At 46.7% G+C, this 26,708-nt stretch overlaps 1 protein-coding gene across 2 annotated transcripts in view; it reads right to left on the reverse strand.

Moving 5' to 3' along the window:
- Positions 1-14,807: 14,807 nt before the first annotated feature.
- Positions 14,808-26,708, reverse strand: part of LOC149445605 (synaptotagmin-1-like) — a 90,678-nt gene continuing 78,777 nt past the window's right edge. For both annotated transcript variants that reach the window (XM_089653519.1, XM_089653520.1), the window contains exons 6-9: positions 22,850-23,017; positions 22,650-22,767; positions 18,996-19,129; positions 14,808-16,301 (exon numbers count right to left, since the gene is read on the reverse strand). In XM_089653519.1, the coding sequence (XP_089509645.1) occupies positions 16,068-16,301; positions 18,996-19,129; positions 22,650-22,767; positions 22,850-23,017 (654 nt within the window). In that variant the 3' untranslated portion in view covers positions 14,808-16,067. The remainder of the gene's footprint in view (positions 16,302-18,995; positions 19,130-22,649; positions 22,768-22,849; positions 23,018-26,708) is intronic.

Consider the following 26,708-nt stretch of genomic DNA (forward strand, 5'->3'; position numbering starts at 1 on the left):
CCCCTGCTGCCATGGCAGCGTAACGCGAGCGCACATGGCCCACAGTGTCTGAGGATGGACGTTGGCGCAGACAGGCAGAGACCAGCTGACTACATAGGTGGTTTTTATAGTACGTTATTTTGGCCTCCCTCTCAGCAGGTGTGAAAAAGGCCACCATTTTTGAACGGTAGCGAGGGTCCAACAAGGTGGACAGCCAAAAGTCATCCCTCTGTCTGATGGTTATTATTCGGCTGTCGGTACGCAAGCAAGCGAGCATGCTATGGGCCATTTGTGCCAAGGAATGTGAGGGACTCCCTGCCTCCATCTCCACAGCATACTGCCACGGTGCGTCTGGGTCCTCTGTCTCCTCTTCCTCCTCCTCTACCAGATGCTCCTGCTCCTCCACTCCTGTCCGCTGAGTGGAAAAACCACCCATTTCACTCAATAATTCCTGAGCACCAATGTCCTCCTCTACCTCCTCCTCTTCTTCCTGTCCTGCCCCCACAGGGGTCATGTGGCGTTGAGATCTGTGCGCCACGTCTACCGCACCCTGACCAGCCATTATTAACAGCATTTGTTCCAGGACGTGCAACAGAGGAATGACGTCGTTCATCACATAGTCCTGCCGACTCACGAATAGTGTGGCCTCCTCAAAGGGCCTGAGCAAGCGCAGGTGTCACGCATGAGCTGCCAATGGCTGACATCTAAGTTACACAGGGAGTGCCTTTATCCGCTTTTAACATCAGGAAATCTGTGATGGCCTTTTGCTGTTCGTAAAGGCGGTCTAACATATGTAGGGTTGAATTCCACCTTGTTGCAACGTCACAGCATGAGGAGTCGGTACGGGGGCCCATGGCAGATTACGGGCCTGGCAGCAGCAATGGGAGGCCCGTAATCTGCCAGCACCCTATGTCAAAAAATTGAACACACCGGCAGTGTGTGAGGAGACCTGAAAGTGGCACATGGCAGAGTGTGGCGATGGAGACAGCAGCAATGGGAGGCCGTACAGGGACCCATGAGAGACTCTGGACTTGGCAGCAGCATGAGGAGGCGGTATAGGGGCCCATGGCAGATTAGAGGCCTGGCAGCAGCTATGGGAGGCCCGTAATCTGCCAGCACCCTATGTCAAAAAATTCAACACACCAGCAGTGTGAGGAGACCTGAAAGTGGCACATGGCATGAGACACTGTGGACCTGGCAGCAGCATGAGGAGGCGGTATAGGGGCCCATGGCAGATTAGGGGCCTGGCAGCAGCTACGGGAGGCCCGTAATCTGCCAGCACCCTATGTCATAAAATTCAACACACCAGCAGTGTGAGGAGACCTGAAAGTGGCACATGGCAGAGTGTGGCGATGGAGACAGCAGCAATGGGAGGCCGTACAGGGACCCATGAGAGACTCTGGACCTGGCAGCAGCATGAGGAGGCGGTATATAGGGACCCATGGCAGATTAGGGGCCTGGCAGCAGCTATAGGAGGCCCGTAATCTGCCAGCACCCTATGTCAAAAAATTGAACACACCAGCAGTGTGTGAGGAGACCTGAAAGTGGCACATGGCAGAGTGTGGCGATGGAGCCAGCAGCAATGGGAGGCCGTACAGGGACCCATGAGAGACTCTGGACCTGGCAGCAGCATGAGGAGGCGGTATATAGGGGCCCATGGCAGATTAGGGGCCTGGCAGCAGCTATGGGAGGCCCGTAATCTGCCAGCACCCTATGTCAAAAAATTGAACACACCAGCAGTGTGTGAGGAGACCTGAAAGTGGCACATGGCAGAGTGTGGCGATGGAGACAGCAGCAATGGGAGGCCGTACAGGGACCCATGAGAGACTCTGGACTTGGCAGCAGCATGAGGAGGCGGTATAGGGGCCCATGGCAGATTAGGGGCCTGGCAGCAGCTATGGGAGGCCCGTAATCTGCCAGCACCCTATGTCAAAAAATTGAACACACCAGCAGTGTGTGAGGAGACCTGAAAGTGGCACATGGCAGAGTGTGGCGATGGAGACAGCAGCAATGGGAGGCCGTACAGGGACCCATGAGAGACTCTGGACCTGGCAGCAGCATGAGGAGGCGGTATATAGGGGCCCATGGCAGATTAGGGGCCTGGCAGCAGCTATGGGAGGCCCGTAATCTGCCAGCACCCTATGTCAAAAAATTGAACACACCAGCAGTGTGTGAGGAGACCTGAAAGTGGCACATGGCAGAGTGTGGCGATGGAGACAGCAGCAATGGGAGGCCGTACAGGGACCCATGAGAGACTCTGGACCTGGCAGCAGCATGAGGAGGCGGTATATAGGGGCCCATGGCAGATTAGGGGCCTGGCAGCAGCTATAGGAGGCCCGTAATCTGCCAGCACCCTATATCAAAAAATTGAACACACCAGCAGTGTGTGAGGAGACCTGAAAGTGGCACATGGCAGAGTGTGGCGATGGAGACAGCAGCAATGGGAGGCCGTACAGGGACCCATGAGAGACTCTGGACCTGGCAGCAGCATGAGGAGGCGGTATATAGGGGCCCATGGCAGATTAGGGGCCTGGCAGCAGCTATAGGAGGCCCGTAATCTGCCAGCACCCTATGTCAAAAAATTCAACACACCAGCAGTGTGTGAGGAGACCTGAAAGTGGCACATGGCAGAGTGTGGCGATGGAGACAGCAGCAATGGGAGGCCGTACAGGGACACATGAGAGACTCTGGACCTGGCAGCAGCATGAGGAGGCGGTATATAGGGGCCCATGGCAGATTAGGGGCCTGGCAGCAGCTATGGGAGGCCCGTAATCTGCCAGCACCCTATGTCAAAAAATTGAACACACCAGCAGTGTGTGAGGAGACCTGAAAGTGGCACATGGCAGAGTGTGGCGATGGAGACAGCAGCAATGGGAGGCCGTACAGGGACCCATGAGAGACTCTGGACCTGGCAGCAGCATGAGGAGGCGGTATATAGGGGCCCATGGCAGATTAGGGGCCTGGCAGCAGCTATAGGAGGCCCGTAATCTGCCAGCACCCTATGTCAAAAAATTGAACACACCAGCAGTGTGTGAGGAGACCTGAAAGTGGCACATGGCAGAGTGTGGCGATGGAGACAGCAGCAATGGGAGGCCGTACAGGGACCCATGAGAGACTCTGGACCTGGTAGCAGCATGAGGAGGCGGTATATAGGGGCCCATGGCAGATTAGGGGCCTGGCAGCAGCTATAGGAGGCCCGTAATCTGCCAGCACCCTATGTCAAAAAATTCAACACACCAGCAGTGTGTGAGGAGACCTGAAAGTGGCACATGGCAGAGTGTGGCGATGGAGACAGCAGCAATGGGAGGCCGTACAGGGACCCATGAGAGACTCTGGACTTGGCAGCAGCATGAGGAGGCGGTATAGGGCCCATGGCAGATTAGGGGCCTGGCAGCAGCTATGGGAGGCCCGTAATCTGCCAGCACCCTATGTCAAAAAATTCAACACACCAGCAGTGTGAGGAGACCTGAAAGTGGCACATGTTTGGGGCATGATTCATGGCGGATTTAGTCAGTTGTGTCAGGAACTGGTGGTTTGAAATCCAGACTAATCCACGCCTGATTCATTTTCACAAACGTGAGTCTCTCCACACTTTGGGTGGACAGTCGTGTCCTCTGCGGAGTTACAATACCTCCTGCCGCACTAAACACGCGCTCCGATGCCACGCTACTGGCCGGGCATGACAGCCTTTCAAGGGCAAATTCAGCTAGTTGGGGCCAAAGGTCAAGTTTCGTTGCCCAGTAGTCAAGGGGATTGTCTACCTCGGTTGGCAGGGTGCTGTCCAAGTAGGCCCAAGCCTGTTGTTTGAGGTCCTGCTCTAGGTCCACCTGATGCTGCTGCTGCTGCGGCTGGTTAGTAGTTTCCTCACTGCGCTGGTGAAGAAAGCTACTCATCATCGACTGCAGACTGAGGCAGCCGCTGCTGGTGGAGCTACCACTGCTCCTACCACCCCACCCCTCCCCTGCTGCCATGGCAGCGGAACGCGAGCGCACAGGGCCCACAGTGTCTGAGGATGGACGTTGACGCACAAAGGCAGAGACCAACTGACTACATAGGTGGTTTTTATAGTACGTTATTTTGGCCTCCCTCTCAGCAGGTGTGAAAAAGGCCACCATTTTTGAACGGTAGCGAGGGTCCAACAAGGTGGACAGCCAAAAGTCATCCCTCTGTCTGATGGTTATTATTCGGCTGTCGCTACGCAAGCAACCGAGCATGCTATGGGCCATTTGTGCCAAGGAATGCGAGGGACTCCCTGCCTCCATCTCCACAGCATACTGCCACGGTGCGTCTGGGTCCTCTGTCTCCTCCTCCTCCTCCTCTACCACATGCTCCTGCTCCTCCACTCCTGTCCGCTGAGTGGAAAAACTACCCATTTCACTCAATAATTCCTGAGCACAAATGTCCTCCTCTACCTCCTTCTCTTCTTCCTGTCCTGCCCCCACAGGGGTCATGTGGCGTTGAGATCTGTGCGCCACGTCTACCGCACCCTGACCAGCCATTGTTAACAGCATTTGTTCCAGGACGTGCAACAGAGGAATGACGTCGTTCATCCCATAGTCCTGCCGACTCACGAATAGCGTGGCCTCCTCAAAGGGCCTGAGCAAGCGGCAGGTGTCACGCATGAGCTGCCAATGGCTGACATCAAAGTTACACAGGGGAGTACCTTTATCCGCTTGTAACATCAGGAAATCGGTGATGGCCTTTCGCTGTTCGTAAAGGCGGTCTAACATGTGTAGGGTTGAATTCCACCTTGTTGCAACGTCGCAGATCAGGCGATGCTGTGCAATTCCGTTCTGCCGCTGCAGCTCAAGGAGGGTGTGCTTTGCGGTGTAGGAATGGCTGAAATGCATGCAAAGTTTACGTGACATTTTAAGGATGTCTTGCAGTGGGATGGTGGATTTTAGGAACCGCTTGACAACCAGATTGAACACGTGAGCCATGCATGGCGCATGGCACAACCTTCCTTGACGCAGAGCAGACACCATGTTCTTTCCGTTGTCGGTCAACATGGTTCCGATTTTCAGTTTGCGCGGAGACAGCCATCTGTCGATTTCTCTGTTCATTACACTGAGAAGTTCCTCCCCTGTGTGACTACGTTCGCCAAGGCATACCAGGTGCAGCACAGCGTGACACCATTGCGCCCTGCACATGTGATATGCCGGTCGGGTAATGGGACTTGGCACGGGGGTGGCGGCTGAGGACACGGCGGAAGAAGAGGTGGTAGAGGCGGACATCTTTTGTGGACCAAGGACGTGCAAACGTGGAGGCAAAAGCGGCGTGACCTGTCCAAGTTGCTGGTGCGGCTGTGACGGCACCACGTTCACCCAGTGGGCCGTAAATGACATGTACTGTCCCTGACCGTAGTTACAGCTCCACGCGTCGGCGCTGCCGTGCACTTTGGCAGAGACCGACATGCTCAAAGACTGGCCCACCATCTCTTCTACATGTGAATGCAGGGCTGGCACTGCCTTTTTGGCGAAGAAATGACGGCTTGGCACTCTCCACCGCGGCGCGGCACAAGCCATCATTTCTCGGAAAGGTGCTGAGTCCACCACTTGGAAAGGGAGGGACTGCAGCACCAGCAACTTGGACAGGAGGACGTTCAGCTTTTGCACCGTCGGGTGCGTGCTCGCAAACTGTTGTCTCTTGGAAACGGATTCCAAGAAAGACTGCTGACGGAATCCGTGAAGAGGAGTAGCAGGAGAAGGAGCATCTGAACGAGCGGAAGATGCCAACGAGCGACAACTCCCCTCAGCAGAGGTGTTGGAGCCTTGACTGGCTGATGGAGGGCGATTGACGTCGGGTGACGGAGCAAGTAACGGAGCGGGTGATGGAGCGGGGGCTGGGGCGGGCAGAACCGCCGTATCTTTATCACGGTTTTCCCAGGCCACCAAATGGCGACGCTGCATATGCTGCCGCAACGCTGTAGTCCCAACATGGGCCCCCTGGCCACGCTTGACTTTCTGGCCACATAGTCGACATACGGCTACGTTTACTTCCTCGGGCAGCTTGACGAAAAATTGCCACACCGCCGAGTAGGAAACTTTGCCCCCGATACTCCTCACTGGCTGACTGCTGCTTCCTCCGTGCACACCGGCACCACTACTGGCCGTGGTGGTAGGCTGCAGTGGAGCTGGTGCTCTACTCCGTGGCCGTTTGGCTCCACTGACACTGCTGCGATCCTGCTGCCTCCTGGGCAACCCACCGACTGTTTCGCTCGCTGCCAAGCTGCCACCCTCTTCTCCTGATGATGCGGAAGAAATTGCCTGATGACGACGAGGCTGCCAAGTGCGATCAACCTCCTCATCATCAAGTAGGGTCTCCGCCTCACTACTAGCCCCCTCGGCTGCATCTGGGTCAGGAGACAGACCTGTCTCTAGACCGGCTACCGAGCCACTCTCCTCGCCAGTACTTCTTCGCCTGGCTGCTGAAAAGGCGGATGTCTCCCCCCGTTCCTGACCGCCCTCTGTTAGCTCTTCCTCACTGTACAGTGGGGCTGAGCCCACAGCATGTGATACTTCGCTTGGTGAGGGAACACCAAAGGACAGGGGCAGGTAGAGGACACGTGATTTCAGTGAGCTTGGTCCCGGGCCATGCCAACTAACGATAAGAAAAATTAATAATAGCGCCTATGGTCAAAATTATATAACTTATATAACTTTGGGCGGAGTTTGATTGATGTGACGTCATTACGTTTTTGGCTGCCAGCTACTGCGCATGTGCTGAGTAGCCAGGCTCGTTTATGTGATTGCTGTTATGCTGTTGATGCTGGTGTCGGCTGGGACACCTCTTGAGTAAGTGCAATGAGTACCTAATAAAGGAATTGGTTTTTATAATATTGCACCATGAAGTCTTTCTGTTTCTCTCGAGTGCTTGGCATTTCCCCCCATGGATACGTTTGAAGGTGGTCCTTTATCTATTGGAGAAGTGGATTTTCGATTAACTATAAAGTTTTTCATCCTGTTATTTCGATCGATGAGGATCGGTGTGTTGCAGAGTTTCCGTTTCTGAAGATATATTTATGGATGATCTGCCATTATATTATCAAGGTTTTTTGGTGAAATTTTTCATATTTAGACACTTTTTTTGCACAAAAGTTTTTTGCACTTAAAAGTTTTTTTATATTTTTTTTTGTGGTATTGGCATATATATATTTTTTTCTGGACTTATGATTTGATGATTTCTTTATATATATTTATATATTTATACACATTTACTAGCGCAAATTATTTATTTATTCATGCCAACTAACGGTTGTGTCTGACGTACCCACCGACCGTTGGCTGTAGGTGTCAGAGGTGACCTGGGAAGAGGAAGACGACCGAGCCAACCAATCGATGACGGCAGGGTTGTCGGTGGAGACACGACCGCTGGATGACACCGGGAGCACTGGCCTCTGGCTGCGAATAGTGCTGCCTCGACCCCTTCCTCTGCTGCCACGTCTGCTCGCTCCTAAAACATTGCCTCCTCTGCCACTCCTCTGCATGTTGTCTGACATACTCTTTAATTCAACGATTCTGTGTCCCTGAGTAACAATTCTGTGTCCCTGAGTAACAATTCTGTGTCTGTCCCTGAGTAACAATTCTGTGGCCCTGAGTAACAATTCTGTGTCCCTCTGTAACAATTCTGTGTCTGTCCCTGAGTAACAATTCTGTGGCCCTAAGTAACGGTTCTGTGGCCCTCAGTAACAATTCTGTGTCCCTGAGTAACAATTCTGTGGCCCTAAGTAACGGTTCTGTGGCCCTCAGTAACAATTCTGTGTCCCTCAGTAACAATTCTGTGTCTGTCCCTGAGTAACAATTCTGTGGCCCTAAGTAACGGTTCTGTGGCCCTCAGTAACAATTCTGTGTCCCTGAGTAACAATTCTGTGGCCCTAAGTAATGGTTCTGTGGCCCTCAGTAACAATCCTGTGTCCCTCAGTAACAATTCTGTGTCTGTCCCTGAGTAACAATTCTGTGGCCCTAAGTAACAATTCTGTGTCCCTCAGTAACAATTCTGTGTCTGTCCCTGAGTAACAATTCTGTGGCCCTAAGTAACGGTTCTGTGGCCCTCAGTAACAATTCTGTGTCCCTCAGTAACAATTCTGTGTCTGTCCCTGAGTAACAATTCTGTGGCCCTAAGTAACGGTTCTGTGGCCCTCAGTAACAATTCTGTGTCCCTGAGTAACAATTCTGTGGCCCTAAGTAACGGTTCTGTGGCCCTCAGTAACAATTCTGTGTCCCTGAGTAACATTTCTGTGGCCCTAAGTAACGGTTCTGTGGCCCTCAGTAACAATTCTGTGGCCCTCAGTAACAATTCTGTGGCCCTGAGTAACGTTTCTGTGGCCCTAAGTAACGGTTCTGTGGCCCTCAGTAACAATTCTGTGGCCCTCAGTAACAATTCTGTGTCTGTCCCTGAGTAACAATTCTGTGGCCCTAAGTAACGGTTCTGTGGCCCTCAGTAACAATTCTGTGTCCCTGAGTAACAATTCTGTGGCCCTAAGTAACGGTTCTGTGGCCCTCAGTAACAATTCTGTGGCCCTCAGTAACAATTCTGTGTCTGTCCCTGAGTAACAATTCTGTGGCCCTAAGTAACAGTTCTGTGGCCCTCAGTAACAATTCTGTGTCCCTGAGTAACGTTTCTGTGGCCCTAAGTAACGGTTCTGTGGCCCTCAGTAACAATTCTGTGGCCCTCAGTAACAATTCTGTGTCTGTCCCTGAGTAACAATTCTGTGGCCCTAACTAACGTTTCTGTGGCCCTAAGTAACGGTTCTGTGGCCCTCAGTAACAATTCTGTGTCCCTGAGTAACGTTTCTGTGGCCCTAAGTAACGGTTCTGTGGCCCTCAGTAACAATTCTGTGGCCCTGAGTAACGTTTCTGTGGCCCTAAGTAACGGTTCTGTGGCCCTCAGTAACAATTCTGTGGCCCTCAGTAACAATTCTGTGTCTGTTCCTGAGTAACAATTCTGTGGCCCTAAGTAACGGTTCTGTGGCCCTCAGTAACAATTCTGTGTCCCTGAGTAACAATTCTGTGGCCCTAAGTAACGGTTCTGTGGCCCTCAGTAACAATTCTGTGGCCCTCAGTAACAATTCTGTGTCTGTCCCTGAGTAACAATTCTGTGGCCCTAAGTAACAGTTCTGTGGCCCTCAGTAACAATTCTGTGTCCCTGAGTAACGTTTCTGTGGCCCTAAGTAACGGTTCTTTGGCCCTCAGTAACAATTCTGTGGCCCTGAGTAACAATTCTGTGGCCCTAAGTAACGGTTCTGTGGCCCTCAGTAACAATTCTGTGGCCCTCAGTAACAATTCTGTGTCTGTCCCTGAGTAACAATTCTGTGGCCCTAACTAACGTTTCTGTGGCCCTAAGTAACAGTTCTGTGGCCCTCAGTAACAATTCTGTCTGTCCCTGAGTAACAATTCTGTGGCCCTAAGTACCGTTTCTGTGGCCCTAAGTAACGATTCTGTGGCCCTCAGTAAAGATTCTGTGTCCCTGAGTAATGTTTCTCTGTCCCTAAGTAACGTTTCTCTGTCCCTAAGTAACGTTTCTGTGGCCCTAACTCTGTCCCTAATACAGAGCGGTCTGCCTCTCTTGAATGACTGGAGGCAAATGGAGAATTCTAAAATGGCCGCCATTTATAGCTCGACCATTACACAGTGCTGGCTGGCTGGCTGCTGATTGGCTAATGCGATCACATGTCATTAATGAATGCATTATGGGTCAGCGCGCCTTGTCTGCGCGCCTTCCCAGACATCCCCGCTCCGTCGCCGCACATGTCGCCGCCATTTTAGGAAAAATTTCGATTCGCGCATCCGAAGTATGATAATTTTCGGATTCGGCGCGAATCGAAAATTTTCCAATATTCGAAACGAATTCCACTTCGCCTACTTCGATTCGCTCATCTCTAAATATAATAATAATACATTTAATTCAATAATATAATCAAACCAAAAACACTGAAATGTGAAATATAGCGCCAAGTTCGCACATTGCTGAGCAAAGTCGCAAAATCGTTTTCAGTGTCTGATGACGAATTTCCCCACAAATCATTATCACTCAATTCTGCAAGTAGTTCTGATTTACTATCGCTGTTCTCTAGCTGATCTAAACTGCTTTTGACCTAAAGGGACACTTTTTGGACGCCATGGACGTTTCTCAGTTTCCAGGCAGAAAGAACAGACAAAATGCAGGCGGGGCGCAGGACAAAGCACTAGGGACAAAATGTATGTGAAATTGGTTGAGGCAGCAATGTTTTGCTATGTAAAATGTAAAAAAAAAAGACATTATTTAAAATTTTTAAATTTCCCGCCGCCGGCGGCGCCCGTACGTCCCGACGTCACAGGAACAGGACACAGAAGCCGGATGCCGGCATCGGCGCCGAAGGAGATGGCCGGGGAAGCTGCAGGGGACACATCGTGGGAGCGCAGGGTAAGGTAAGTGAAGAACAAATGCCGGAGCAGCGCCGCATGGTATTCCCGAGTGTAGCTCGGGGTTACCGCTCTTGGTACTGAAATGTTACCCCGAGCTACACTCGGGAATACCGCCAAGGAGGTTAAGTTGCATTACTGAAATAAATGAACTTTTGCACGATATTCTAATTTTTCGAGTTTCACCTGTATAAGCTCCAGGAGACCTTTTAGTTTCTTGGGAGTCCTCTTTATTTATGCAGTGAACCCCACTTTGTGTTACCAGCCACTGACTCCAAACTTGTCAGCCCCTTCATATTTGATATAATAGCTAATTTATCATTAAATTACAATTACAGATCATTCATTTGACTTCTCCAGTCTCATTTCCCACAGTCTGTCTTCTTCCTACCTGCAGTGCACATTTGATGTTTATCTTCTCGGCACACATTTTTTTCTTACAGCAGGGCATGCTGGGATCAGTAGTTATTCCTTTTAGTGCAGCCAAATGTTTAAAGAGAACAGTTATGATTGGGTTTATGGAAGAATATTTTTTCTCAAATTATATATAATATGTAACAAAGTATAATCGACTATGAATAATGTACAACTGTCCTTTTATGCCGTTATTCTGCTTACAGATGACTCTTGGCCCTGAAAATAGAAGGAACGGGTCACCTGAAGTCTGCTTGGCCCTATGCTTTCTTTAGAGTTGGCATTATGGCACCATGTAACAGAGAGCTGTAGTTCTGAGAAATCGAAACATCTGTTTGGCTTTTTATATGCTGTTGTGGTTACGTAGGAGCTGGAAGACAGTTGAAGGAGCAGCAATTCATAGAGATGAAAATCACTTTTCCACTGCAGTGCATTGCATTATTGCACATTTCCCTAGTGGTCTTCCAGGGCAGAAAGTTGGAGAGACAGAGACTTCTACCACCTGGACAGGAAACATGTTACCAGGTCAAATGTTAAAAGGGGGTCTTTTCCTCATTTCTTGTTTTTTTTTCCCTCCATTTGGCGATGCATTGCTTGGGACCTGGGTAAGGTAAGCCTTTGAGTCTCTGGCTGTCCTTTCTTCTACCCCCTGTACAGTCATGGCCGAAATTGTTGGCACCCTTGATATTTTTCCTGAAAATCAAGTATTTCACACAAAAAAGGTATTGCATTAACACATGTTTTGCTATACACATGTTTATTCCCTTTGTATGTATTGGAACAAATATAAAACAGAGGCAGAAAAGCAAATATGACATAATGTCACACAAAACCCCAAAAATGGGCTGGACAAAAGTATTGGCACCCTTAACTTAATATTTGGTTGCACACCCTTTGGAAAACATAACTGAAATCAGTCGCTTCCTATAACCATCAATAAGCTTCTGACACCTCTCACCCGGAATTTTGGACCACTCTTCCTTTGCAAACAGCTCCAGGTCTCTCTTATTGGAAGGACACCTTTTCCCAACAGCAATTTTAAGATCTCTCCACAGGTGTTCAATGGGATTTAGATCTGGGCTCATTGCTGGCCACTTCAGAACTCTCCAGCGCTTCTTTGCCATCCATTTCTGAGTGCTTTTTGACGTATGTTTGGGGTCATTGTCCTGCTGGAAGACCCAGGATCTTGGACGCAAACCCAGCTTTCTGACACTGGGCCCTACAGTGCGACCCAAAATCCTTTGGTAATCCTCAGATTTCATGATGCCTTGCACACAGTCAAGGCACCCAGTGCCAGAGGCAGCAAAACAACCCCAAAACATCATTGAACCTCCACCATATTTTACCGTAGGTACTGTTTTGTTCTTTGTAGGCCTCATTCCGTTTTCGGTAAACAGTAGAATGATGTGCTTTACCGAAAAGCTCTATCTTGGTCTCATCTGTCCACAAGACGTTTTCCCAGAAGGCTTTTGGCTTACTCAAGTACATTTTGGCAAACTGTAGTCTTGCTTTTTTATGTCTCTGTGTCAGCAGTGGGGTCCTCCTGGGTCTCCTGCCATAGCGTTTCATTTCATTTAAATGTCGACGGATAGTTCGCGCTGACACTGATGCTCCCTGAGCCTGCAGGACAGCTTGAATGTCTTTGGAACATGTTTGGGGCTGCTTATCCACCATCCGGACTATTCTGCGTTGCAATCTTTCATCAATTTTCCTCATCCGTCCACGACCAGGGAGATTAGCTACAGTGCCATGGGTTGCAAACTTCTTGATAATGTTGCGCACTGTGGACAAAGGCAAATCTAGTTCTCTGGAGATGGACTTGTAACCTTGAGATTGTTGATATTTTGCCACAATTTTGGTTCTCAGGTCCTCAGACAGTTCTCGTCTCCTCTTTCTGTTGTCCATGCTTAGTGTGGCACAGACAGACACACAATGCAAAGGTTAAGTGAACGTCTCTCCTTTTTATCTGCTTTCAGGTGTGATTTCTATATTGCCCACACCTGTTACTTGCCCCAGGTGAGTTTACAGGAGCATCACATGCTTGTAACATTCTTATTTATCCGCAGTTGTGAAAGGGTGCCAATACTTTTGTCCAGCCCATTTTTGGAGGTTTGTGTGACATTATGTCGAATTTGCTTTCTTTCCTCCCTTTTTTTGTTTTGTCCCAATACACACAAAGGGAATAAACATGTGTATAGCAAAACATGTGTTAATGCAATACGTTTCGTGAGAAATACATGATTTCCTGGAGAAATATCAAGGGTGCCAACAATTTCGGCCATGACTGTATATACTTCTGCTGCTGCTGGTGGTCCTTCTATGCTACCTTGCCCTCCAGGACCCCTCCTGGGTACCCCTTCTTTTTCTTCATGTCTAGTGAAGTCCTTGTATGGAGGGGACTTACCTTCTTGACAGGGAGTTTTGTGGGTGGGCAGTTGCAGTTTTCCCAGGTTAGAATATGGCCTTAGCCATTTCTTTTTTGAAGGACACTAGGCATCACATCTGTGCAGGGTAATGTCATTCCTGGGTGATGAAACTTTTTGTTCCAAGCCTCATTTTTGGTGCTTAAGGAAGACGATGGGCCTGTTGGTGCCTTTATGGTGGATTTTTCCAGCAGCAGGTGTTAGGATGCCAATAATGTAGGAGCTATGCTGCAAGATGGACCCCTCCCTGTAGGCTCAGCAGATTCAAGATTCCCTAGTGCCAAAACTACACATGGAAGCCAAACAGTTTTTCTGTGTTGCCAAAAATGATGCACATCAGGTTTTTGTTTTGGACAGTTTGTTATGTTGCCAGCTATTCATTTGAATAGTAGTAGATACAATGTCAATCACGATGTCCGCCGCCGCCTCCGACCAGAATAAAGAATTAAAAAAAAAAAGTCTCCACTTCCGATGATGGCTCCCGCCATCTGCCTGCTCCGGTAGTTTGACAGTTCTTAAATATGTAAGGGGTGGGGCCACCTGGGGACATCATCATTGATGTCACGTGCGTGATGTCCCTGGGTGGCCCCGCCCCTTACATATTTATGAACTGTCAAACCACCGGACCAGACAGACGGCGGGAGCCATCGTTGGGAGCGGAGCATTTTTTTAAAAATTATTTTTTCGGGTCTGCGGCAGACATCCTGATTGACTTTGGATCTACTGCGGGGGGATATTCTTTTAGTTTTTTCTCTTAATAAAGGACTTGTCAAAGACCATGTCCTGTCTTTTTTCACACTATACTTTTTGTTTTTTGTGAATGAGTAGCAGGACCATGTTCCCCATACTCATTCACATAGGGGGGATTAAAGGGGGCTTCCAGATTCTGATAAGCCCCCTGCCTGCAGACCCCCACAACCACCGGCCAGGGTTGTGGGGAAGAGGCCCTTGTCCCCAGCAACATGGGAACAAGGTGCTTTGGGGGGGGAGACCCCCCTGCCCCAAAGTACCCCCCCATGTTGCGGGCATGTGGCCTGGTATGGTGCAGGAGGGGAGGGGGGGGCGCTCGTTCGTCTCCCCCCCCCTTTCCTGATCTGCCGGGCTGCATGCTCGGATAGGGGTCTGGTATGGATTTTGGGAGGGACCCCCACGCCATTTGTTTTTTAATTTTGGCGTGGGAGTTCCCCTCAAAATTGTAAACCGAGGCATTATTTTCAATGGATTTCATTCGTAAACCGAAAATTATATTAACCAAGGCGTTTGTAAACCGAGGTGCACCTATACAATGCAACTAGGTAAAGTAAATGCTTATAACAGCAAATCATAATTTTTGTTTAGTTCTCCATGAAAGATGATACATTCGGGTGCTACTGGCAACAAATACATTTTTATTTCTATTTTTTCTCAAGTTTTTATAATTCAACCCCCATCTTTAAAATATATGGACTATATCACAGATTACATATTTTGGCATCTTTTGGTCTTGATTTAAAATGATTCCAACATTTGTTAGAAACGTTATTTCTCTAACATATTCTTCATTATTTTAGAGTTATACATACAAACATTAAGATTAACACTACACAATTGGGAAAGTTCAATCTTGGTTTATTCCGAACAAAAGTTTGAAATATATTTTATATTGTTCTTTCAATGCTCATAGAACATATTTTACTTCATTCTGTTTCCCAACTTGTAAACATTTGCCGACATGGCATGACTTGCATTTTGTACGGATATAATTTATGAATGTACAGAAAAAAAAATATATATATATCAGACAGACTTTGTGCAAGATGAGACATATAAAGAAACAGCTAATATGTTTTGGTATAATAAAAGGTTCATGATAGGGCCGCCATTCATTCTAGCTCAATGGGGTAAATGTGCACTTTTTGGTAGAGAAGCATCTTATACCAGGTTTACTCCGGTTAATATTTTAAACAGGGAAATAAGTTATGATTGCATAACTATCCATTTTAACCATGGAGTTGCCACTCTGGATAAATTCATGAAGAATAGATGTGAGGATGATAGAATGTTGTTGCTGAAACTTTTTGGAATGGGCAAGGGGTGGCCGGTGTATCCCTGCCAAAGGCTCCTTGTATTCATTTACCCAGATGTCTAAGATACAGTATGTTCTGGTATAAACTACAAAGAAGAGATACTTTATCCCTCCCACAAGAGATAGGTGACTTCACTGTAGCAAGGCAGGAAAAAGTTTAGATACAAACCAGCCAGGTGATTAGGGTCAAGGATCCTGCTTGTACTATGACCAGAAAAAACAGTTTTATTGCAGAAACACCCACGAGGAACACTGGAAAGAGAGAATTGACTGGAAGGGCGTTGAAAGAGAGTTCTGGCGCAAAGTAACTAGTTGGGATTGAAGTGGCTTCTGCTACACAATGTCTATCAAGGAAGTAAAGAAACAGTCCTGCTGGACATGGGAGTGACCTGTCTTGCTGTGGCCATTGGACGTTTGAGAAAAGCAATGGGCACCAAAATCTGTGCAAAGGCAGTTTTCCTTCTCTTTTAGGAAGGTGAGGAAAAAAAGTACCCTTTTGCAAAACGTTTACCAAGGATTAAAAGGGGCATCATACTGCAAACTGGCTGATATCAGATCAAGAGTGTACTAAGACACATGATCCAGTGGGGTGGGTTCTGCTTTATATTATATGCTGTATGGCTGAACAAGTGTAGACTTAATTTTGCTACACACATATTACAACATAATAAGCTACAGTAATCACCATATGCAAAACAGTAACAAAAGGGGCCCAGATTTTAGGTTGCAGGTAACCCTGATATTTTTTCATGGCGACCCTGACTCAGGAACCTCAAGATACAAGCTCTATCTCCCTGGAATAGGCAGTTTTAAATGAGATTTTAGTGCCAGCGTTTTGTCAACCTCTTCTGCTGCCTGAAGATTGTGCCACTGTGCTATGGGTCTTCGAGGATGTGCAAGCATGTCTGACCAGTGTCGCAAAGCATTTCCCGAGGCTCGGCAGCCTAAAAATATCTTTCCAATCTGCTCATTTTTATTGACTTTATCATGGTCCCACACTGAGATGATGAGATCCACATTCTGAGGGAGAGAAGAAAATTGTTATATGTACATAAAAAGGATTTGCCATCCTAGTTAATTGTGCAGTATAGAGTGTATAACATTGAAGTTATTATATAAAGTAAAGTGGTTGTAAAGGCTCAAGCTTTTTTACCTTCATGCATGCTATGCATGAAGTTAAAAAAACTTCTCTGTGCAGAACCCCCCCCAAGACTTACCTGAGCCCGATCGTGATCCAGCGATGTGCATGAGAGCCTCGGCTCTCCTGGGACTCTCCCTCCTTGTCTGTGACAGCAGCGGAAGCCATTGTCAATCACAGCCACTGAGCCAATGAGATGAGAGAGAGGGAGAGGGCCAAGCCACGGCTCTGTGTGTTAATGGACACGCAGAGCAGCAGCTCGGGAGCACACCTGCCTGGGTTCCCCCATTGCAAGCAGCTTGAACTCAACAGGCGGAAGGGGCGAAGAGCGCCAGCGGAGGACCCGAGAAGAGGAGGATCGGGGCTGCTTTGTGTAAAACCACTATTATTTTTTAAAACTAAATCTGAGCCTTTAGTAACATTTTAACCATTTGCCATCTGCCCTATAGCAGATTTACGCTACAGGGCAGATGTTCTGTGCAAATCACATATATAAATGTGATTTTACACTTCTGCCACAGGGGGGCACACGCCTACCTCTGGAGCACTGATTCTGCTGTGATTGGACACAGCAGAAGTCGATCAACAGGTGCCAGCCAATGGATGAGCACCAGCACCTGTTGATCACCGAGAAGACTGACAGAACATAGCTCTGCCTATGTAAACAAGGCTAAGCTGTGTTCTGTCAGTGGCGATCTGCTAGATTTTTTTCAGGGAACAAAATCTAGCAGATTGCCTTGCAAAATCAGCACACACAGTACCCAAAAACACTGGCTAGGCACACAATTAACCCTTTGATCATCCTAGATGTTTAACCCCTTCCCTGATAGTGTCATTAATACAATAACAGTGTATATTTTTAGCACTGATCACTGTATTATTGTGACTGGTTCCCACGAAGTGTCAGACTGTCCGCCGCAATATCGCAGTCCCACTATAACTCGCTGATCACCGCCATTACTAGTATAAAAAAAATTCCAGTATATATACCGCCATTTGTAGATGCTACAACTTTTGCACAAACCAATCAATATACGCTTATTGGGATTTTTTTTTTATATGTAGCAGAATACATTTTGGCTTAAATTTATGAAGAGATTTGATTTTTGTTTATTTTTTACTTGGATATGTCTTATTGCAGAAAGTAAAAAGTATTGTTATTTTTCTTAAATGTCAGTGTTTTTTGTTTATTGTGCAAAAAATTAAAAACCCAGAGGTGATCAAATACCAAAAGAAAGCTCTATTTGTGGGAAAAAATATTACATACCGTATTTTTCGCTCCATAAGACGCACTTTTTTCCCCCCAAAAAAGGGGGGAAAATGTCAGTGCATCTTATGGAGCGAATATGGAGCGGCCGGTCCGGTATTTCCACCGCCGTGTCAAAATACCGGGCCGGCCGCTCAGCTCTGCAGTGGGACTTTACCTGTTCCTCTATCCAGCGGCGCGCTGTCTTCACGGCGCGCTGTCTTCCCGGCTTCTGTAGTGTGCGTGACAGCCAGGTGCCAAGTGCGCATGCGCAAGAAGCGGTGCTCTTTGTGAATGGTAAGGCGGTACCTGGGACACATGACAGATCCCAGAAGCCGCCGGACCAATCACAAAGCTCAGTGATTCTCGCTCATGCGCACTGGGCATCCGGCTGTCCGCCGAGCGCCCACACTACAGAAGCCGGGTAGACAGCGCGCGGCTGGATAGAGGAACAGGTAAGATCAAAGAAGAACTCCGCGGAAGTAAGAGTGGGTACCTGTCAAATTCAGGTACCCGCTCCCCCTCCCTCCCCAAAGGTCAGCAGTCATCTCCTGTACCGTGTCCGCAGTCTCTGGTCATCTCCTGTACTGTCCGCAGTCTCTGGTCATCCACTGTACTATGTCCGCAGTCTCTGGTCATCCCTGTACTATGTCCGCAGTCTCTGGTCATCCACTGTACTATGTCCGCAGTCTCTGGTCATCCCCTGTACTGTGTCCGCAGTCTCTGGTCATCCCCTGTGCTGTGTCCGCAGTCTCTGGTCATCTCCTGTACTGTGTCCGCAGTCTCTGGTCATCTCCTGTACTGAGTCCGCAGTCTCTGGTCATCTCTTGTACTGTGTCCGCAGTCTCTGGTCATCTCCTGTACTGTGTCCGCAGTTTCTGGTCATCTCCTGTACTGTGTCCGCAGTCTCTGGTCATCTCCTGTACTGTGTCCGCAGTCTCTGGTCATCTCCTGTACTATGTCCGCAGTCTCTGGTCATCTCCTGTACTGTGTCCGCAGTCTCTGGTCATCTGTACTATGTCTGCAGTCCATTAGTTCAGAATTTTTTTTTCTGTTTTCTGCCTCTAAAACCTAGGTGCGCCTTATGGTCAGGTGCGTCTTATGGAGCGAAAAATACGGTAAATTTAATTGCATTGCATAAATTTAGTTGCATGACAGTGCAATTGTCAGTTAAATTAAAGCAGCGCTGTATCGCAAAAAATGGAATGGTCATGGAGGGGGGTAAATCTTCCGGAGGTCAAGTGGTAGGATAGGTTCACCTTTTGACAAAAAATAATAAATGCACATTTTTTTTGCAGATAAATATGTAATATGAGTATGCCATTCTGACCTTAATTTGCTCCAGTGTCACATCAAAGGTGAATTCCTCATTGAAGTATGGATTTAATGTATTCTTCTTTACCTTAGTCTTTTTTCTCTTCCATTTTTTCTTATTCAGAGCCAGCTGCACCTTCACGTATGGGTCTGTGGGGGCAAAAAAGTTCAGTTTGTTGATAAAATAAATACTAAATATATATCATTACCAATGTGGTCTTATCAGGAATAGCATGCATGTTATTAATTAATAGCAACAGTCAAAAATCTAGATGGGTCAATTGGTAGTCTGCTAAGGGACTAGCAAATCAAGAACTGTGCAGGCAAATCGGGGTACGGCAGTAAAGCTAACTGATTGCATGACTACTAATCCAATACAGAGAAAATCAGGATCGTAAATTTGTTGGATCCTTTAGGGTTGATTGACTAAAGGAAAATAAGATGTATACTTAGCTTAGTGAAGATCGTGAAAATTCACTTTGCAAAGAATACTCAATTACAAGTAAGGAACATTTTAAAAATAGTATTTTTGCTTGGACATGATTGAATGATGAAAGTCAGCAGATCTTCACTGCATTAACTATGCTAAGAAAAAAAATCCCCTTGCAAATAGAACAGTCTATTTAGTAAATCAACCCTAATGCATTACAAATTATTGGGCATGTTCACATTCAATTGGATTTTATACACTGTATGGCCAAAGATACACAGACAACCTTCCAAATGATTGTCTTACAATGTTTACAGTGAAGGGTGCTGTTAATGGTACAGCATACACCAAGGCTGTTATGCCCACAAAGGTGGAGAGGGACTCCATACTAATACCAATGGTTTTGGAATGACATGTCTAATAGGTCCATATAGGTGTGAAAGTTGTCCAAAAAATTTGGGCAAATTACTTTATATCCTGATAGGTCCGCATCCTTTAGATACATTGATCTGCATGCATGTCAGGAACAATTCAGTTGATCCTTTGGTGAGAGACTATTTCGTACAATAAACTGCTAAAAGCTGAGCTCTGGCTGGTTATGATCTCGGCTCAATTATGCACATTTTGCTGTTTTCTGAAATAGGGGCAACTGCATCCTAGAACCAAGTTTCATCAGAAAAAAACACATATACTAAAACATACACCCCCCGGTTCACATATATGCGGCCATGCGGCACGAGAGCCCATTCATTTGAATGGACTCCCGTGCCCGTGACACGCAGGGAAGAAGTCCCTGCACTTCTTTGGAAAATGCAGCCCGCATGGGAAACTCGGTTCCCAGTACAGTTGCGTTTTCCAGTGCGGTTGGAGTGCCATTATAACTAATGGCACCCGCCCACGGGTCCGCATTTTTCTGTGCGGGTGGTGCCGCACAGGTTTTCGTGCGGATCTGCAGCGGCACCACCCGCACAGATGTGAACCTAGGGTCAGGGGGAGATTACTAAAACAGGAGAGTGCAAAATCTGGGGCAGCTCTGCATAGAAACCAATCAGCTTCCAGATTTTATTGTGAAAGCTTAATTGAACAAGCTGAAGTTAGAAGCTGATTGGCTACTATGCAGAGTTGCCCCAGATTTAGCATTCTCCAGTTTTAGTAAATTGCCCCCTAATGCTAAGAGGGTTAAAGGAAACCTGTGAAGAGAGGAATATGTGGATTGCCATTGCTGACCTCCTCCTGAAAATACTAGTGATTATCTAAGTCACTAATCCAGGACAAGTATGCCAATCAGGAGAATCAGATTCAGATCACAACTCCTAATCTGCATACCTTTGTTGGGATAATGACTTGGTAGAGCAATGAAGCCAAAAAATCAGTATGACAGCCGAGAAATTTTCTGATGAAGAGGATAGCATTGTTAGCTGTCATATCTTCTCAGTACATGTCCTCTAAAACTAGCCAACTGTTTTTGTATGAAACAAAAAAAAAGTTTGTATCATAAAACCAGAAAGGCAAAACTATTGGATATGTAGTTTTCCTTTTGTGTAGAAAGTTCTATTTGTACACAATTATCTCAGATTAAACTGAATGTAAAATAAAGTAAGGTCCACCATCGGGGGGGGGGGGACAACCCATACAGATGTAGGGGGCCTGGGCCCAGGCCCCAACCAGAACCGCAGGTGGCCCCATGAGAGTCTCCCAGTATGCAGTACTTCTGTCCCGACGGACCTGTGCAGAATCCCTGAGCTCAGTGACAGAACAAGTTCTGGCACTGGGCTCTGGTAACTGGCCTGACAGGGGCGCTCTATTGTGGGCACCTGCCCTGCATCTCTTGCAGGTCACACACTCGGTGATTGTCCCTCTGTGGCAGCCAACACCAGCAACTCTCCCCAATGACAGGCTGCACACATCAGGGAGGATCATTCTCCCACTCCTTGGCTCTGATGTTCTCATCTATACATGGAGGAGGGACCTTGCATTGTGAGTGAAGTCTGTGTATAGCCTATGGATGGATATAGAGGAGGGAGACACAGTAACAGGGAAGAGGGGCGGTTAACAAGGATGCAAAAATGGAGGAATGATGTGAGATGGAAGTAAGAGGATTTGTGCTGGGGGTGCTTTGGAACTTCAAATCCAACCGCCCACTAGCACAAGTCCTTTCCCCTCCCACAGCACCCCCAGCACATATTGCCTTACCCCCCTCTACCCCAAACCAAAGAGATGCCGCCTGTCACAGAGGGGCAGTGGGAAAGGGACATGACAGAAGGTTGCCTATCTGTCCTCATCCCATGGGCCACTCTTTTTCCCTCATCCTACAGTGTCACTCTCTGTCCCTATCCCAGGCACCCTTCTCTGTCTCTATCCCAGGAATCCCCCTCTGTCCTCATCCCAGGGGCCCCTATCTGTCTTCATCCCATGGGTTCCCCTCTGTCCTCATCCCAGGGACCCCCCTTTCTCACCTCATCCCAAGGGCCCCCCTTTCTGCCTTCATCCCTGGGATCCCCTCATCCCAGGGGCCCCCCTTTCTCCCCTCATCCCAGGGGCCCCCTTTCTCCCCTCTGCCCATGGGTACCTATCTTCCCTTATCCCAGTGGTCCCTTCTCTGTCCTCATCCCAGGAGTCCCCTAAAATGCAACTATGGGGCTCAGGACAGTAAGGACTTGTTTACATTTACAGTTTAGTGGCAGTAAAACCCTAAAGCTGAGCCCTATTTTTACCCCCTCCCCAACCACACAGATGTCGCAGCCGCAGCAAGAATTCTACACCCTGTCACACTTAATAGGTGTAGCGCCTGCCAAGTGTAACCCATTCAAATGAATAGGGCTCCTTTGCAAACGCCCTGCAACTTTGTAAGTACAGCAACCAAGGGGTTAAAGCAGGTGTGAGGAGGCATTTTATTGCCTCCTCACTGCCTTCTTTAACCATTTGGATCCCACAGCGCCCTGCAACTGCATGCATTGCACACAGTTGCAGATTAGCCCCATTCACTTGAATAGATTACGCTTGGCAGGCGCTACAACTGTTAGGTGTGACAGGGTGTAGAATTCCTGCTACGGTAGCAACATGTGGACACCCCTGGCCAGTGAACAGATTTGGTGGGACGGTCAGTGTGCGAACCCTGGGGAATGTTGGTCGTCAGGCTCGGTGGGGCCCAGGCCTAAAGCTGTGTAAAGGGCCCCAAAATTTCTGATGGCTGTCCTGAATAAGATACAGAACCCAAATTGTCCTTTAGTGGAAATTCACCTGAGAATCCATCGTTGTCCATTTTCTTAAGTTTTCTTCCCTCAAGAATGACCACAACAAGTTTTGATGACACAGGGATGTATTTTAAAGAGAAGCAAATCTCTCCAAGTTTTTCATACTGCAAAAGATAAAAGTGTGATAATGGAAATGTTTAGATGACCCTATAATTCCCAGTACAACATTGGTGCACTTGTCCTTACATCTGAATCTCCTGCAGCTTGCAGCTCTTTCCATTCTTCAATAACATCTTTCAAATTGATGTCCCGCACTGCTAGGCGCACCTCCCCAATCACTTCATGTTTTGAAAAACGGTTGAAGTCGAAGACCTGCATCACCACTTCTGTCTCTGCTATTTCTGACTGGAGAAGCTGGAGAAGAAAAAATGTTTGGCAGTGTCAGTGAAAGCCATCGTATTTCTAGAAGTAAAGAGTTTGTGCAGATCACTACAGCTAGGTTCACACCTATGCAGGTTGCGTTTGAACCGTTTCTGCATTGCATTTTGTGTTTTTGCACCTGCTTTTTTGATGCATTTTTTTTCCTCTATCTTTAAAAAATAATGTTTTGTTGCTAAGCGGATTTAAAACGCAAAACGCAGCAAAAGCGTAATACATGCTTTTCTGCAGCGTTTCCATTGAAGTCTTTAGAACCAAAATCGCAACTTTTTGCATTCAAAAAAAGTCCCTGACCCTTTCCAAAAAACGCACCAGGTGAAAACGCACAGATGTGAACATGTCCCATAGGAAATCATGTTAAATGGACTGTACTGCGATTCTGCGAAATGCTGCGGAAAATGCTTAGGTGTGAACCAAGGGTTATGTAAAGCTGGATAGACAAAACAAAAAATTTCAGATGAAATTCTGCTTGTAAGAACGTTCCTTAGACTTTCTAATCATTAGCTGGGTGAAATTGACGTTTGCTTTCAACCACTCTGACAAGAAAATTCAAAGAAGCAGGAAGGAAATTTTATTTTCTCAGACAAATTTCAAACAGTATATACAGTCAGGTCCATAAATATTGGGACATCGACACAATTCTAACATTTTTGGCTCTATACACCACCACAATGGATCTGAAATGAAACTAACAAGATGTGCTTTAACTGCAGACTGTCGACTTTAATTTGAGGGTATTTACATCCAAATCAGGTGAACGGTGTAGAAATTACAACAGTTTGCATATGTGCGTCCCACTTGGTAAGGGACCAAAAGTAATGGGACAATTGTCTTCTCAGCTGTTCCATGGCCAGGTATGTGTCATTCCCTCATTATCCCAATTACAATGAGCAGATAAAAGGTCCAGAGTTCATTTCACGTGTGCTATTTGCATTTGGAATCTGTTGCTGTCAACTCTCAAGATGACATCCAAAGAGCTGTCACTATCAGTGAAGCAAGCCATCATTAGGCTGAAAAAACAAAACAAACCCATCAGAGAGATAGCAAAAACATTTGGCGTGGCCAAAACAACAGTTTGGAACATTCTTAAAAAGAAGGAACGCACTGGTGAGCTCAGCAACACCAAAAGACCCGGAAGACCAGAAAACAACTGTGGTGGATGACCAAAGAATTCTTTCCCTGGTGAAGAAAACACCCTTCACAACAGTTGGCCAGATCAAGAACACTCTCCAGGAGGTAGGTGTATGTGTGTCAAAGTCAACAATCAAGAGAAGACTTCACCAGAGTGAATACAGAGGGTTCACCACAAGATGTAAACCAGTGGTGAGCCTCAAAAACAGGAAGGCCAGATTAGAGTTTGCCAAACGACATCTAAAAAAGCCTTCACAGTTCTGGAACAACATCCTATGGACAGATGAGACCAAGATCAACTTGTACCAGAGTGATGGGAAGAGAAGAGTATGGAGAAGGAAAGGAACTGCTCATGATCCTAAGCATACCACCTCATCAGTGAAGCATGGTGGTGGTAGTGTCATGGCGTGGGCATGTATGGCTGCCAATGGAACTGGTTCTCTTGTATTTATTGATGATGTGACTGCTGACAAAAGCAGCAGGATGAATTCTGAAGTGTTTCGGGCAATATTATCTGCTCATATTCAGCCAAATGCTTCAGAACTCATTGGACGCCGCTTCACAGTGCAGATGGACAATGACCCAAAGCATACTGCAAAAGCAACCAAAGAGTTTTTTAAGGGAAAGAAGTGGAATGTTATGCAATGGCCAAATCAATCACCTGTCCTGAATCCGATTGAGCATGCATTTCACTTGCTGAAGACAAAACTGAAGGGAAAATGCCCCAAGAACAAGCAGGAACTGAAGACAGTTGCAGTAGAGGCCTGGCAGAGCATCACCAGGGATGAAACCCAGCGTCTGGTGATGTCTATGCGTTCCAGACTTCAGGCTGTAATTGACTGCAAAGGATTTGCAACCAAGTATTAAAAAGTGAAAGTTTGATTTATGATTATTATTCTGTCCCATTACTTTTGGTCTCTTAACAAGTGGGAGGCACATATGCAAACTGTTGTAACTCCTACACCGTTCACCTGATTTGGATGTAAATACCCTCAAATTAAAGCTGACAGTCTGCAGTTAAAGCACATCTTGTTCGTTTCATTTCAAATCCATTGTGGTGGTGTATAGAGCCAAAAATGTTAGAATTGTGTCGATGTCCCAATATTTATGGACCTGACTGTATAGTTTTCATTCATTCCGAAATTAAATGTTAAAAACAAACAACATTTTGAACTACTTTTAAAAACGGCATTCATCCAGCCATTAAACATACAATTTTCGTACACATTTTTGTATGAATTTTCATTCAATAATCTACTATTGTATAGCTCACTCCAGTCTTAGGCATTGTATAACTGGCTTACATATACACAATACATCCGTATTTAGATGTGTTCCTACGCACTACCGTCTTTTACCACCACCCGCCCCCCCCCCCCCCCCCGAGTTCCCCATGACCATGGGTTCCTCTACTCCGCAGCTCGCAGCTGCTGTCACATATAAAATTGGTGCGGCTGTGCAGCGTGCTCGTACTCCATTTACTCTTTCTCCAGCTTTCTAACTGAAAGCCCATACAGAGATACAGGCAGAAAGCTGGAGGAAGAGTGTGCAGGAGCCTGACACTGCACCCTCACACCACTGATTGTGGGTGCAAAGTTTTTCAGGCTCCTGTAAAAAAAATCATGTGCATTTATTTATTTATTTATTTTAAACGTGAAGTTAGCTTCTAAGTCAAACAACAATAACCCATTGTAAGCAGTCAGCAGTTCTCTTTCTTGCTTCTAACATTGTTCATTTTTAAAATCTGGTTAATAGAACTGACTGCACTTTGCAGCTCATCATTGTTTTTTTTAAACTGCTTTACTAAATGCTGTTTTCATATAGTTAATATACAGTACTGTATATTTTATTGTATTAATGTTTTTACTTTTTGAATTTATTTACTGCATTATTCCATTCTTTGAAAGACAGCATATATTTCTCAGGTAACACATCTACTTGTTAAAAAGCTGTATTATCACAGTAATGCCCACTACTAAAATAACTGGCAGGTGCTCCTACATAGAGAGGCTTGAGACACATGTAGGCAAAATTGCATTGCAGTTATCATGTAGGTGTATTTATTCACAGCAACAACAACTCTAATCCACAACCAAGCAAGTTGTCCTCTGACATCATGGGGGAGATTTACTAAACCTGGAGCACAGAGAATCTGGTGAAGCTATGCATAGTAACCAATCAGCTACTTGAGCAAGCTGATTTTAAAAGCTGATTGGTTACTATGAACAGCTTCACCATATTCTCTGGACTCCAGTTTTAGTATATCTCCCCCATAATGTTGCAAATGTTTATTTTTTCAGTTATGGTAGACATTGTCTGATATACCTGGTTTTATAACTCCACATGATGGAGCTTCTATCTGTCCCCATAAGAGACATGCATATTAGAGAATCTCACTTCTCATTCTGCATTCTCTATGTTATAAAATGCATGTAAATTGCAGTGGGTAGACCATTTGTGATGGATTGCAAGCATACCAGTAGAGTCAAGATTGTACCCAAGAGATAGAAAAGGTCTTTGGATGATTCAGCCCAAT

This window comes from Staurois parvus, unplaced genomic scaffold (assembly GCF_062004578.1).
Source record: "Staurois parvus isolate SC_StPar_1 unplaced genomic scaffold, SC_StPar_1.0 ptg000715l, whole genome shotgun sequence".
In the NCBI taxonomy this organism is placed as follows: domain Eukaryota; kingdom Metazoa; phylum Chordata; class Amphibia; order Anura; family Ranidae; genus Staurois; species Staurois parvus.